Source organism: Lissotriton helveticus, chromosome 5_1, assembly GCF_964261635.1.
Source record: "Lissotriton helveticus chromosome 5_1, aLisHel1.1, whole genome shotgun sequence".
Lineage (NCBI taxonomy): Eukaryota > Metazoa > Chordata > Amphibia > Caudata > Salamandridae > Lissotriton > Lissotriton helveticus.
The window spans coordinates 844,221,223-844,235,773 of NC_136065.1; the positions used below are offsets into that span (position 1 = coordinate 844,221,223).

General features: G+C 45.3%; 1 protein-coding gene across 1 annotated transcript in view; it reads left to right on the plus strand.

Annotated features, from left to right (window-relative positions):
- Nucleotides 1–14,551, plus strand: part of CALY (calcyon neuron specific vesicular protein) — a 108,298-nt gene that overhangs the window by 31,878 nt on the left and 61,869 nt on the right. The window contains exon 3 of the mRNA XM_078643316.1: nt 6,308–6,427. Within this exon, the coding sequence (XP_078499442.1) occupies nt 6,308–6,427 (120 nt within the window). The remainder of the gene's footprint in view (nt 1–6,307; nt 6,428–14,551) is intronic.

Here is a 14,551-nt window from a genome sequence, read left to right on the forward strand (position 1 = left end):
CTCATTCCAGGATGAGCAGCAGTGTGCAGGATCTATACTTTCTAATTTTAAGACGCATTCAAACTTCAAGGTTATGAAGTACAAGAATTCTTATATATAGGCATGGCCATATAAATTATGTGATCTCACGGCCTCTGTGTTTTCTGCATATCTATGAATTTGATGCGTTTGTCATGCAACCCATCAGTTTGTGCACCACCTGCTGAGTTTAACACAACTTTGTTTCTAGCTCAACCGGATCAAATGTTACTATAAACTCAGCAATATGTGTTGATGTTACTATAAACGTGTTGCTGAGCAGTTGAAGGACCTTTGGAAATGTTGACTGGTCACCTTTAGTTTGCTTGCTGCATTTTGGTGTCAAGTTGGTACTAAGGTGAAACTTTTGCCCAGATAGCGCTAACATGCAAAAATAACAAAAAGGCCTTGTTGGGGGTTATGTGCAATATATAAGTACAATTACAATTACAATTATGACTACAAAATGTGTCATGTTAGTGTAATAATTTATCATGAGTGAAGAAATACACAGTAGCAGACGTTGCCCTCATTGAGAGCGTTTTCAGTTTGTTTCAGTATCTCGTCTCAGAGGACGTACCCAAGTCGATGGTACAAGGACATTAAGATTGATTGTATTTTCAAAAAATCGTGGTCCACAGTGTCCAATGCCCACAGTGATAGATCTTCTAATTTATTTGTGTTTCTGTCCATGTTTTCCAGTATTTATGAAGAAAAAAAGATTGGGGCTGCATAGCCCCCACGTTACCATCTGATACCTTCACTGTTTAACTGCCTTAGCACTTAATACGATCCTGTGTAATTCAGTCACTCTCATTCATGACAATAATACTCCATACTGTGGTTATTGCTGATGTTTTGCTGCTAATTACAGTGGTTTGAATAGGCAGACAGTATCTAACAGCACTAACTTCCTTGACTGGAGGTATAGCACCAGCAGTACTCTGAATGCCTTGGCATTCTTTTGATTGGTGTTAGTACATGAATCTATGGCTACAAAAATAGGCTTTGTCTTTCTTGACATGATTAGAGCTTCCTTTACTACTGGAATTGAACTGGACACATGTAAGCCGTCTGAGTGGACTTCGTGTCCAAATGAACCTCAGTGGTAGGTTACTGACCTGGCATATGGTGAAAGGAAAATTACAAAGCGAACACGCCTTTGCAATTCCTTATTGTATACTATACAGATCCCTAACTAGCTGATTTAAGGAACTCTACCAGTGGTTTCCAAACTGTGACTGAGACCCCCCAGTGCCACTGGATTCAGCTGGAAGTGTCCAGCTTCAGTTTAATCGCAAACAGATGCAGCCACTGTATGGCTAGAGGGCGCACAAGTATTGTGAAAAGTGAGAGTAGACATATCTTTGCATTGCATGCACTATTCTCCCTACCTTCATCCCAATTATTTTCAGGGATTAAAATGTAAGTGCTACTGAGGCCGGGATTACATGCACACACACACAAAAAATGTAGTGGGGAGCCGCGGTGAATGGCCAATTGATCAAGGGAGCCGTAGGTCAAAATAAGTTTGGGAACCACTGCTATAGGGTGACAGAAAAATGTGCCTTAAACTAGAATGGCAAAAATCCTTGTGCTGGCTTTAGGTTGTGCTCAGGAAGATCGAAGTAGTAGAGAGGAAGTAAGAGAGTGTGGTGTGAGAGTTGGGAAAAGGGAAGAGTGTCGTAATATATGTATAATAGATTGAGTTAGGATAGAAGAGGGCTAGTGAAAGGCAGGTGTGAATGATGAATGTGAGGGAGCTGGTGGTTAAAGAAAATGATAACGTGCAAATTAATTTGACATAAAAAGAAAATAAGAAGAGACTGAGATGTGAAATAAATGCAATCCGAAGAAGCAAACATTAGAGAGGGAGTTAAAGATAGAGAAAGGATGAGAGAAAAGGGAGTGAATAAATAGAAGTAGAGACTTGATAGAGAGAGAAAAAAGAGGTGTATCTAATAATGAGACATAGAATATAAAGACACACAATGGGAGGAAAAACAAATTTGCAGCATAGAGGTAAGCGTGTTTCTTTTTGTTTTTTGTAATTTTGTAGTTTAATGACAGTACCTGGCACGTCCCTTTTCCCCAATCCTCTTTTAAACCAGAAGAAGAGAAGTTATCTGTATTGGTAAAGCAAGGTCCCAGTCTTTGCAATCTAAGGTTCATTGACAAATGTGAATGCAGTGGTTGGATCTAACCGCAAGTGACAGCAGCAATATTGCTATGACAACAGGAGTTACAGCAATGACAGCAGATCTCAAAGTGACAGTAGCAAAACTTTCAGGATGCTGTCATGGAATTTCATCTAAGTGAGAATGGTGTCAGAACTCGCATATTCACTTACTTAACCACTTATACATTTCACTGTGAGTTAAGTACCCGCTTGAGAATTCTGTCTGTAACCTACATGCCACTTATGCTTTAACTCTACATGTTCTCAGAGGGATGGCAACATGTACTAGCCTGTCCTGCTAAATCTGTTCTGTCCGGTATGGACCACTGCACTTTCTGCCCTTGTAGGAGAGAGAAGCTTGCTTTGCTACTGCCATGTTCTACCTGTTTTGGGGGAAAGCAAAGCTTGCATTGCTGCTTCCTCATTTGTACATGTCCTCAGTGGCGTCGCTAGCTCTATGGCTTCCCATGGTGGTCACTGCGTTTGCCGCCCCACGGTGACTGTATTAAAAAGTACAGGGGTGCTGGCGAGAATCAGCGCCGGTTTCTGCCTGCGACGGCCGCGGAGGGCGATTGCCATCCCCTAGACGGGAGGTATGAAGGGAGGTTGGCGCCACCCCCAAAACTCGTGACGCCCAGGGTGGACTGCCCCCCTGCCCCCCCTTGCTACGCCACTGCATGTCCTGGGTTGGAGAAAACCTGAATTAGCTACTGCATATCTGTACATATTCTCTGAAGGATGAGTTTGCACTATTAATACCAAAGATGTACCTGTCCTATAAAAAAGTGATGTTTTGATGCTGTTGCCCCTTTTTATGAAAAAATAACGGATATATTAAATGACTTTGCATGATAGACATTACCTCACCTAAAGTAGGGAACCCATAACTAGGAACCAGTGAACAGCAGTAACATCAGAGGCTTTTAAGTGCTAGATGAGGAACCCATTGATGAAGCATACCACACTAGACTGGTGAGAGTTCATCATCCTATATGAGCATAATAATGTATTCCATAAGAGATTTGGATGTTTCTTCCCAGAATGTTCTACTTCTTGTGCGTTTAACTCTGTTTATGTGAGCTTTCAACAGTCCTTTGACCCCTCCTAATTTTCTTGGTTGTGTTAGCTCCTTGTATTGTACTAGTTCTGTATGCGTGAGAGAACCATGTGATGCTCCTCTGGGTACTGCCACTTGTCATTTACTTATTGTTTGTGTTGGGTAAGGCTGCACTGCTGTTACAATTGGTATACTTTTGTTGTGTTGTGGAGGTTGATAAAAAAAATTACATTACCCAAAAGACAAAGCATTTCACATTGCCAATGCTTGTATGAATTCATGATGTGAACGAAAGAATGAACTTGTACAAAATATAGAGAGCCAAGTATAGTTTTGATTTACTTGTGAAACAAGAAGTGTATTGAAATAGACTAGACAGCATGGTAAAATGTTAAACCATAGCTGAGAGGTGGCTCTATGTCATGAGTAACACCTTCAGCCAATTTTGTCATTTTAACCAACAGCACTTTGCATGTTGGTTTTTTGAGCATCGTTAAAAGCAAAAACCACATGCCTCACAATGTAATACTCTATTTGCTGAAAAACTACAAATAGCTGATGGAATTATATGCCACATGGTAGACTTGTGAAATGCAAAATAAAATGTAGTTCCTGTCTTTCTGTCTTTATGTTGTAAGCAATCAAGGGTCAAACAGCCCAGGGGGTGAGACGGCAGAACTAGCCTTTCAAATGCTGAAAAAAGCATCTCACTGCTGATAGGCTAACATTAACACTCCTTAGGAAAACTCTCCTCCATAACCCATCCTTTGTCCAGAAGTTAGTTTGATTTAGGCGGAGCACCTGTAACACCACAGGGATCCATCTTGCTTTAAACAGGTGCTCCACATGCTGCAGGTTCTGCCCTGCCGGGGCCACCCGCCTATCACAGTCTATATTTCCCTGTCAGCCTCAGTCAAAGTGTCCTTTCACCTTGAATGAACTACCCACAATCTTTCACCTCAATGCTGTCTCCTTGACTGCCCACGTCTGTTCACACCTTTCACACTTCCCTTTACTGCCCATTTCCTTTCTTGCTATTTTCCCAATCATTTTCTCTTGTGGCCTAGTCATACTTTCAAGATAATAACGCGCACCTTTCTCAGCGTTGCTCAGCAGGAACCACCCTCTTGCTTGCAGAGTGGCCAAACCTGTGACCTTCCTTCTCAGCTGAAATCTGCTCCAGGCATTATGGCCTGTTCCACTTTTTGATGAACTAATCAGCACTTTCCTGGCACCCGACGCAGAGGAGTCCCTTTCCCCTCTTTTGCTGTTCCCTCCTTTCTATCCCTTTCACCGGCCACTTTGAGCTCTGCCCAACCCCTCCCCCGGCCCATACGCCTCTATGAATATCCAGACAGCCCATTCTCATCTTTGTCTTTTCTCCACCATCCCATTGACTCCCAGGTTTCCTCTTCTTGATATTCCATCCTCAGCTTCTACTGCCATCCTCATTCCCACTTGGCTGTACCTCCTGAAGGCATGAGCTAAGACATGCTTCTGCTTGACAAGCCAGCAGACTTCTGCTCAACTTTTCTCCTTGATGATGGGACAAGAGCATTAACGTGAAGTTCTGCAGTGCACTTTGACCTACAGAGAAAATATCTTCTCCCATGGCCCAGGTGACCTTTCTACTAGCTCTTTCCCATTGGTATGTGAGAAATCAACATGTGCTCCTCACTACCACCACTGTTATCTCCAGCTGACTCCTTGTGCATGTTGTTGCAATAGATCCCCTCCCCAAAGGTACCCGGGATTTCCTTCTACTAACCCTCATAAAATATTAACTACTAACTCTGGCACCCAATGGCTGACCGATTATGTCTGACGTGCCTGTTTCATCCGAAATCTAGCCTTTTTTCCTGTAACACATCTTTTCTTAGCCTATTCTGCGACTCCCCTGATCCTTACACAGGTCTTTATCACTTAGTTGGCGCGGGTGGCATTATGTGTGCGCTTCTATTGAAGCCACAAACACTAGTGATCTTGTTTGAGGGTGTTAACCCCTTTCTCCACTAAACCTCCCAGAGAGGTCCCTAGGAGTCCAATATGTCTGTCCTGACTGCTCCTTTAATATGTGTTAGGTCTACTTTGATGACTAGTCCATGCATACCATGAGTGGAGGCAACAAATACTGGTGAGAGAACAAAGAGGCAGCCAATCTCTTCTCAGCTTTCTTCTCCCCCCCAGAGACTATCTACAAATGATTGTTCTTTTTAACATATATTTGACACATATTTACCCTGACAACTCACACTTGGCTATTTACCAACTTTCAATACCCTAAGCCTCATACAGTTTGTCAAAGTCCTTCCCTCCACCCCTCCCCTTTATGGTGGAAGCTTCTGCTTCTTCTGAGTCCCTTCCTTCAGGCCACCAATTCCCACCAGGCTAATCCCACTATAGTTGCCACAGTAGCAGTACTGTTGCTGCAGCACCTACTGAAGAGCGCCGGCTGCTTTTACTGATTTTGTGTGCATAGTCTGTGGCCTAGTGCAGATAGACGTGTAGAATGACCCAGCATCCCCAAGAAAAGAGAGCAGGATATGAGCCCCCCTCTGTCAAGCTGAAGAAGTCATAGGGATAGTTTTGATCCACTGTATCACACAACTAAGATCAGTGTAGCTGAACTATGATGTAGGAATGTTTAGGAATAGTTCTGATGCCACCATGTTGGGTGAGTATTTGACTAGTGTTTTGTTCATCCCTCAAACAAACGAATTTAGGGTTCTCGTGTTGAGAGGGGCTCTATTCCAGGGAGGATTTATGTGCTTCTGTTTTCTATAACTACGTATGCAGGAAAACAATGCTGCTTTTCAATTTGGTAAGGGATGGTTTGGCAAGTGCCTCCCCATCGACCTCCCATGAAATAATGATTCCTGGGAATTTGGTGATACATTTTTGTCTTAATCTCTTACCTGGAAAAAGAGATGTTTTTTCACACTGCTTACAGTCACAATTCTGCCTTGTAGATTCTGTCTCTAAGAGAGGCCAAAGTTGTATTTGCTTTGCGTGAAGTAAGCGACACTGACTGGCTGAAACCCTTCCTTCTACAGGTGATTGTAAAGACCAGGACAGAATACCAGCTGCAGCAGAAGAAGAAGAGGCGCCTACAAGTGCCCGGTATTAAAAGGCTCAACATCAACCTGTATGACGAGGTGTCGGAGAAGGTTAAGGTAATGCTAATCCCACTCAAGAACTCAGACCACACCACCGACGAGTGTCTTTGTTGTGTGATATCTCACCATGGGGCTGGGCGAGTGTACAGAATAATAGAGGTGGTATGAAGAATCCTTACAATTCAAGAGGTGATAGCAAGGAAATTAATACAAAAAGAACGACTGATGAACAGAATGCTAAACAATGTTAAACATTTAACCCAGTACAGAGATCTGGGCCGAAATCCATCGTTTTTTTGCTACCCATGCCATTCCAGTTAAAACACAGCCATATGCAAATCAGGCTTGACCCTGCTCCCCATGGGAACAGTCCAGCTCAAAATACAAGGTCAGGTCCTCCCTGGATCGGAAACAAACATCCTGGGACCGTTTTCGGGGTTTCACCCCTCATCAGCCAGGCTAGCTTGACTCCAGTGGCATGGAAACATGGGACCCAAGTGTCTTAGATAAACTAATATTTATTATGAGTGATTGTTCTCATAATTATAAGCAACTAACAAATAAAATCGAGAGAAGGGTGAACAGCAGGTACACCCCAATCATTGTTCATCATACATCTGTAACCAATTAAATCCATGTCCCTGTGTTATATTTATTTGGTTTAGAGCTGGTTTTTAGTATTATTATTTCAAAACACTTTGCCAAGACAAGTATAACTCCTGCATACCTTTATGCCTGTATGCCTCAAATAGGAGTTCTGTCAGTAATTGGCCCATCTGCCTCACCACACACCAATGCCAAACCGTCTTTGATTATTATGGCCTATTGAGAAAGGAGGGACTCCTAACACTTGGCATCTGCGCTTGTTACACAGGGCAGTAAACAATGTTTCTTTTCAATTTAGCATGAACACAGAAACATCTCTGTTGTATCTTTTTAGTTCCGACGCTACAAAACTACACAAGGTCACTCCTCTTGCATCAGATCCCTAGCTACAAAACAGACTAAAAGATACAGAGAATGGGAACATGCTTTCTCTGGCTATTAATGTGCGCAACAGAAAACTATGTGGCAGTCGAACATTAGCAATTTGTTTTCAGAGAGCTAAAACGCCTGTTTTAATGGAGGCCTGAGTTGGAAGCCCTAAACCTTCATCATGCGTCCCAATGCATTTACCATGTTGACATAGAGCAACGTTTTATGTTATATTATCTAAGCATATTTTAAAATATATATGTAAAAAAGTTTACCAGATGTCACCACCTTTTTTTCTGAAATTGTCACTTTTGACAATTTCCCCCCATCTTTTATGCAGGTTAACTCTTAACAATGGATAACTAACCTATGTCACCACCTTTTTTCTGAAATTGTCACTTTTGACAATTTCCCCCCATCTTGTATGAAGGTTAACTCTTAACAATGGATAACTAACCTATGTGTAGAGTAAATGATAAGCATCCTGAAGCCAAGGACTGCGCTTCTTTAAGAGAAAAATCGGTTCAGTGAGCATTAAGAGTGTGGGGCTTAGCTTGCCCAGTACTTCAGACCCATCAATTCTTCTTGCTGGTATTCTTCAGTGAATCATTTACTGCCAAACTGTGTGCAGGAAAATGTAAGCCAGTCTTGCACTTGTTTGCTACGACGATAGTCGCAATGGAACACCAGAATATCGTATCACCTTCTTCAATAACAATAATATTTTCCCAATTAGCTAACAGGCACTAGCACTTCTAATAATTAATAGAATACTCACACTGCTATCTCAGTTTACTTTTCTTCACATGTGTATCACTACTCGGGCCCTCAGCGCCTGGATACCCTCGCAGGTGATTAGCCGCACTTTACAAATTCACATAGCATAACATACTGCCCTTGGGGCGTGCCTTGCCAGCCTATCTCCTTGCCCTCAAATATTGCTGAAGGTTGGTTCACACTTCTTGATCAAACCATCTCAGACAACTCTCCTGGCTGCATCGCTTCTTCACTCCACCACCGTCAAATACTCAAAACAGGTAGCCACTTACTACGGCTGCTTTATCACATTAACCTCTACTCTTATCTTCTCAAGTCCTTCCTGATGAATCTTCTTCGCAGCCATCTCTATTTGCTCCTACTGAATATTTCCCAGTTTATTACACTCTATCTCTCTGTCTTTATTAATTATTTGATGGCTTCCGTTCTTTGTATTCGCTCCAATACCGCAACCAAGCTGAAGTAACTTTTTCTTCCACAGATCTCTTGACATTTAGGAAGAGTCTAAAGACTTGGCTTTATAACCTGTAACTCGCAGTCCACTGGTTCTTTACCAAAGGGATAATAACTAGCACCAGGACATTTCCGGGTAACCGTTGCGCTCTATAAGTTCAGATAACATAACATAACAGTATTATCTTACTACCCCTCCATCCGCTAACATGGTATATAATACTGGCATTGAATGCTATCTAACTCAGCGTTTAAAACTGTGCTCTATTTGGAACTCCTCACCCAAAGACTAGTCACAGGAACTGCACTTACACTGGTCCTTGGGAAGGTCTCAACCCCCTAAGCACCTAGACAGGAAAACCCACAATGTGGGGACACTCTCCACTTTGAGCCACCCACCTTGTAAATGTGAGTGTGTGCTATGTATAACAAGCATTTCCACGTACTTAGTCATTGATTTGTAATTGATTTTACTGTCCTTTTAAGATGATGTCATTTTATTCAGCTCATCCATTACCCACAGTGCTACTGATCTCACTGAACTGGATGATTATATCCAAAGCGATCTGCTAAAAGTACTCTGCCCGTAACCCTGTGAAGTGAGGACCCTACATCAATTTTCTTCGCGCTGCTGTGATATTTGCTAACTTGGGTGTTTGTTGAACAGAGTGCAGCCTTGCTGTGGCTTCAGTGTATTTGAAATGCTGGTTGTTGGAGCTGCAAAGGCAGGTGAATCATTCTTGCCAGATGCATAACAGTGATTGTTCAAGACACCCAGTAGACGTTACTCGTGAGGCTAGTTAGGAGGACATTTATGAATGGGATGTCCAGGTAGCCCATATGCTAAGTTGGTCTGGAGTAAGCAGAAAGAGCAAGTGCTGGATCCAAATCGCTTTGTGAATAGTGGGAGAGATACACAAACTTTAACTTCCTTGCATTTGAGGATTGTTTGAGCAGGAAAGCTTAAACCCCTTGCTGAACCTGTTTAGAAACTTCAGCGCTTTTTTACAACCCAAATCACAGCAACGAAGTGACCTTTCACCATGTTCCTTTAGCTTGAATCTCTTCAAGCTGGTTGAGGAGACTTCGCACAAGTTTCCAATGGGAGATTAGGGATGACCTAGAGCTTGCATGAATAGTGTGCTCTTTCCCTAGAACGTTGGATGGAATAAATCATAAAGAGTGATGAATATTGATATGTTTCGAAAGAAGCTAACATAGTATGCATTAGTATTTTTAAAACCCTAGGCATCATGCTTTCAGTCACATCTTCATGATACTCTTTGTGGGAGGTCCTTGGACACAATAGAATAACCTTGATAGGGTCAGTGATCTCACTAATTCCACTCAGTTCAGTATGGGAGACCCAATTGCATCTGTTATTTGATGCGAATCTCCATCTTTGATACATCAGCCAGGAGAGTGAATGATGCTGCATTTTGAATAAGAGCCACATGTTCTCCTCCACTGACAGGGAGGCTTCTTCAGACATCATTGACCAGATAAAGGTGAGAAAGGTTGGTACATTTGCCCATTATAGGCTCCTCCATCTTACCTTCATAGGGAAACTTGCAGTTTTCCATCGTTCAGGCGTGTATATGTTCCACACATTCAGAGATGTTGAACTAACGCCCTCATCCATTACCCACTCTAAGGACCAGTCATATCTGCTTGCATCTGCAACTCAAAGTGTGTGATTTGATGAGCTAGGCCAGGGGACATATGTGCATGTAGCAGTAGTGACACAGATAACTTTCATCGACCCAGTACACCAGCCCTGAAGTTTATATATACTGATATGTAGGGTTCAATTTGAGGGAAAGTATTTGATTGCAGTCCATTCTCATAGTTGCTTGCACTTAAAGGTGTGAGGAGATCCCTTCTCCGATTATTATGCAAGATAGGTTGGCAGCTGGTAGTTTGCTTTTCTGGACTACCAGAGTGGGTGCATCAGAGGGGGTAAACACAGCTTAGGGAGTTTCTTGAAAACAGATGGATCCACTCTGCTCTGATTGGGAAAAGGGTTTTTTCCTTAAGATTATCAGAAGGTCCTGACTAGTGAGTGATCCTGTCTCTCTCCCTCTATTCCATTGCCTTTTTTCTTTTACCTATTTATGTCTTCAACTCTGTATTTTTCTCATTCTCTAATGTCTCTCTCTTTCTTCTCTCTCATTTGCAATGAGTTTCCACTCTCTATTCTCTCTCCCTCTTGTTCTTCTTTCCTTGCTCTTTTTCTCTAATTTCTAAACATATTCTTTTTCTATAATTCACTCCCTTTCTTTTTGTCACTCTCATTTTCTGTCGCTCTCTTGTCTAGCTCTCTCTTACACTATGTGCTGTCTGACTTTCTCTATTTAATCTCTCTTCTTTCTCTTGTTCTCTCTTTCAAATTCTGTTCTATTTCTCTGTCATTTTCAGTGGCGCTGGTGGCATTTGAAAGTGGTGAGGTGTAAAAGTTGGGTATGACTTTTATGTAACGAGTGACGCAAGCAAGCATAATGGACAAACGTGGAGTCCAGGGTTTGTCCTACTACTGTGAAAAAATTGAAAAAAGATTGGCAAGTGGTGTGTTTTTTTTTTATAATCAATTTTATTAGGTTTATTGCAACAGATACATTCAGTGGTTGCAGGTCAATAAACATCAGGAAAATCATTACAGTACACACAGGTGACATGAAGAAAGGCTGTCCCTCAGGGTGGAACATGGCAGGCCATACATTAGGGAGAGTTGCACATAAAGGGAGATGGAGTAAAAACTAGAATAGAAAAAGGGTATAGGCAGCTCCTCAAGGGGGAAGCATATTGAACCATTTACCCCAAACCTTATTAAATAAATCAGGGCACCCCCGGGCTGCGAACATGGCTTCCTCCTGGATCCCGCACCAGTCCACTCCCCTCCTCCAACCTTTTATCGTGGGCGCCTTAGCCTGGCACCAGTGCGCCGCTATGTCTCTCTTGGCCACTGCCACAGCAGTCCCCAGTAGGCGCTTGTCCGCCCTTGAACCATCCAGGCCGTCAAACACCCCTAGCAACAAACGCATCGGGTCGTGGGGAACCTCCCAGCCAAGGTCGATCGTGAGCTCCCTTTTCACCCCCCTCCAGAACGGCGCCAAAGCCGGACAGCACCATACCATGTGATAGAAGTCGGCTGGGGCGGATGTACATCGTGTGCATGCCGGGAAGGGTTTCAGCTGGGCCCAGAATAGCCGTGTCTGGGTGAGATACGCCGTGTGTAGGTAGTAGAGCTGGACCAGGCGCAGTTTGGAGGATGTGGTCAGGGTTTTGGGCGCCATAAGGGCATCCCTCCAGTCCTCCTCCTCTAGGGGGGCCACCAAACCATCCCATCGAGCCCTGAGCCGGTGCAGAGAAGCGGGACCATTGTTCACTAAGGATCAGTAGATACGGGACAGTCCTCCCCTCCCTAGATTTCCCATCATCACTTGGGCTTCTAACGGGCTAAACTCTGGAAGGGAGACAGGGGGTGAGACATGTGTATGAAGGGCGTGTCTGAGTTGTACGTATTTATAATGTTGGGAGTGTGCAAGGGCGTGACGCTGCTGCAGGTCCACAAAGGAGCGGATGTGGTCCCCCACCCACACATCACCGAGCACTGAAACTCCGATGAGATCCCACCGCCGGAACCCCAGAAAGGACGAGACCTCCTGCATGCAGAACCCGTGCCAAAGTTGTGTCTGCCGAGTGAGTTTCCGGTCCCACCGCACGTGGCGGAGGGCCGTGCACCAGGCCAGAAACACCGTCCTTGTGACCGGGGGCAGAGCCTGTGGGACTGGGCTACTGTACAAAAAGGCCTGGATCTGTGTAAAGTCCGACGTACTGAGTTCCACGCAGTATGCAGGGTCGGACCAGCCGCCCGCATACCAATCGTGGACGACGATGAGCTTCGTGGCCAGATAATAGAGGTGGAGATTGGTTACCCCCATACCTCCATCAAAGGGGAGGATACGACAGTGTGACAGAGATAAGCGTGGTCTTCCCCCTCCCCAGAGAAACCAGGTGAGGACAACACAATCAAGCTCGTGGAACCAACTACTCAGGAGGTGGAAAGTAATGTTTTGCATGATGTAAAGAAAACGGAGGAGGAAATCATTTTGAAAAGTGCCCTCCAGCCCAGGGGGTTAAGGGGGAGAGTCTGCCACCTCCTGAGATCCGCCTTCATCCGGACGACCAAAGGCGTAACGTTTAAAGCCCATTCAAGTTCTGGCAGAAGAGCTATCCAAACACCAAGATATTTGACCGAGTGTCTCCTAAGAGGGATGTCCGACTGCCTGTCAAAGCAGTGTCTGGAGGGATGCAGGGGCACCAGGGTTGTCTTTGCCGGATTGAGGCGGAGTCCAGAGACCCGCTTAAATGCGACAAGAGCTGCCATGCACCTGGGGCCAGAACTATCAGGGTCTGCCAAATAAAGCAGGACGTCATCCGCATATAGGGCTATCTTGTCCACTCGAGTCCCAGGCCCAGCCCCGAATAAGTGGGTCCTGCCGGATGAGAGCAGCCAGGGGCTCCATCGCCAGCGCAAATAAGAGTGGCGAAAGCGGACACCCCTGGCGCGTACCCCTTCGGATCGGGAAGGCCCCAGACAGCTCTCCATTGATGAGTACTCGGGCTCTGGGGTTAGTGTATAGAATTCTGATCAGATGGCGGAACGAGGGACCTTAACCCATCCTGTCCAGCACATACTCCCAGTTCACCGTATCGAAGGAATTCTCAAAGTCTAAGAAAAGTAGTGCCAAGGACGGGGTGAGGTGACCACGGTGAGCCAGATCCAAATGGAGCCCGCGAGTACAGTGGCGAGTGCCCCTGGCAGGCATGAACCCGCATTGGTCGGGGTGGACAAGATCTTGCAGAAGGGGTCGGAGTCTCTGAGCCAAGACAGTGGCGAAGATCTTGATCTCTGTATTAATCAGTGAAATCGGGCGGTAGTCCGCACAGTTCAGGGAGGGCAGCTGCGTCTTTGGAATGACCACTATCGCAGCGACATCCGACTCGGGCGGGAATGCCCCTGCCTCCGCCACATGGCGGAAGAGATCTACCAAATGGGGGGCCAAAACATCCCGAAAGGTCACGTAGTACTCTTGAGGGTACCCGTCGGGACCAGGCTTCTTCCCGGGATGTAAGAGGGAGATAGCGCCCTGGATTTCCTCCAGGGTGAAAGAACGGTCCAAAGCTTCCGCAGCCTCTGGAGAGAGACCCGGCAGTCGGGTACCTGTCTCGTCCAGCAAGCCAGCCAGGGAAGCGCTCGGGGGACGGGCGATGTAAAGGGTCGCGTAATAATCAGCAAATGTTTGTGCAATGGCTGTTGTCATCACCTGGAGGGCCCCAGTGCTGGAGCGGACTTCAGGAATAATACGGTTGACTTTGGGGTAAGACACAAGGTTATGGATGAGCTTACCATTCTTGTCCCCCCACCCATAAATACGGGCAACCGACGAACGGCAAAGCATCTTGGCAGACTCCAGCGAAACCCAATAGATCTCCTCACGCACCACGGTTAGCTAACGGGAGGAGTCCCCAGCGCCTTCCAGGAGTGAAGCCGTTTCAAGCCGCTCCGCCTGTGATTCCAGTTGAGCAAGCTGGGCCGTCTGTTCCGACCGTTTCACGTGGACCTGTCCCCAGGCCACCCCCGGATAACGGCCTTGCTCGCTTCCCACAGCGTCCCTTGCGAGGAGACCGAGCTTATATTGGTGGAGAAAAAATTACGCAACTCCTGGTTAAGGGACTCCACTATCGTCGAGTCCTGTAGGAACCAGGAATTAAGCCGCCAAACCGCTCGTGGACCCCTCAGAGGGGTCCCGAGACAGAGGGTGATGGGAGAGTGATCTGAGATCCCCCTGGGTAGTATCACGGCTCCAGACACTAGCTGGCAGTCCGTGGCCGGCATCAGGATAAGATCGATTCGGGAGTGAGTATGGTGGGCGGCTGACGTGTGGGTGTACTGGTCTGTGCGTGGGTTCCATA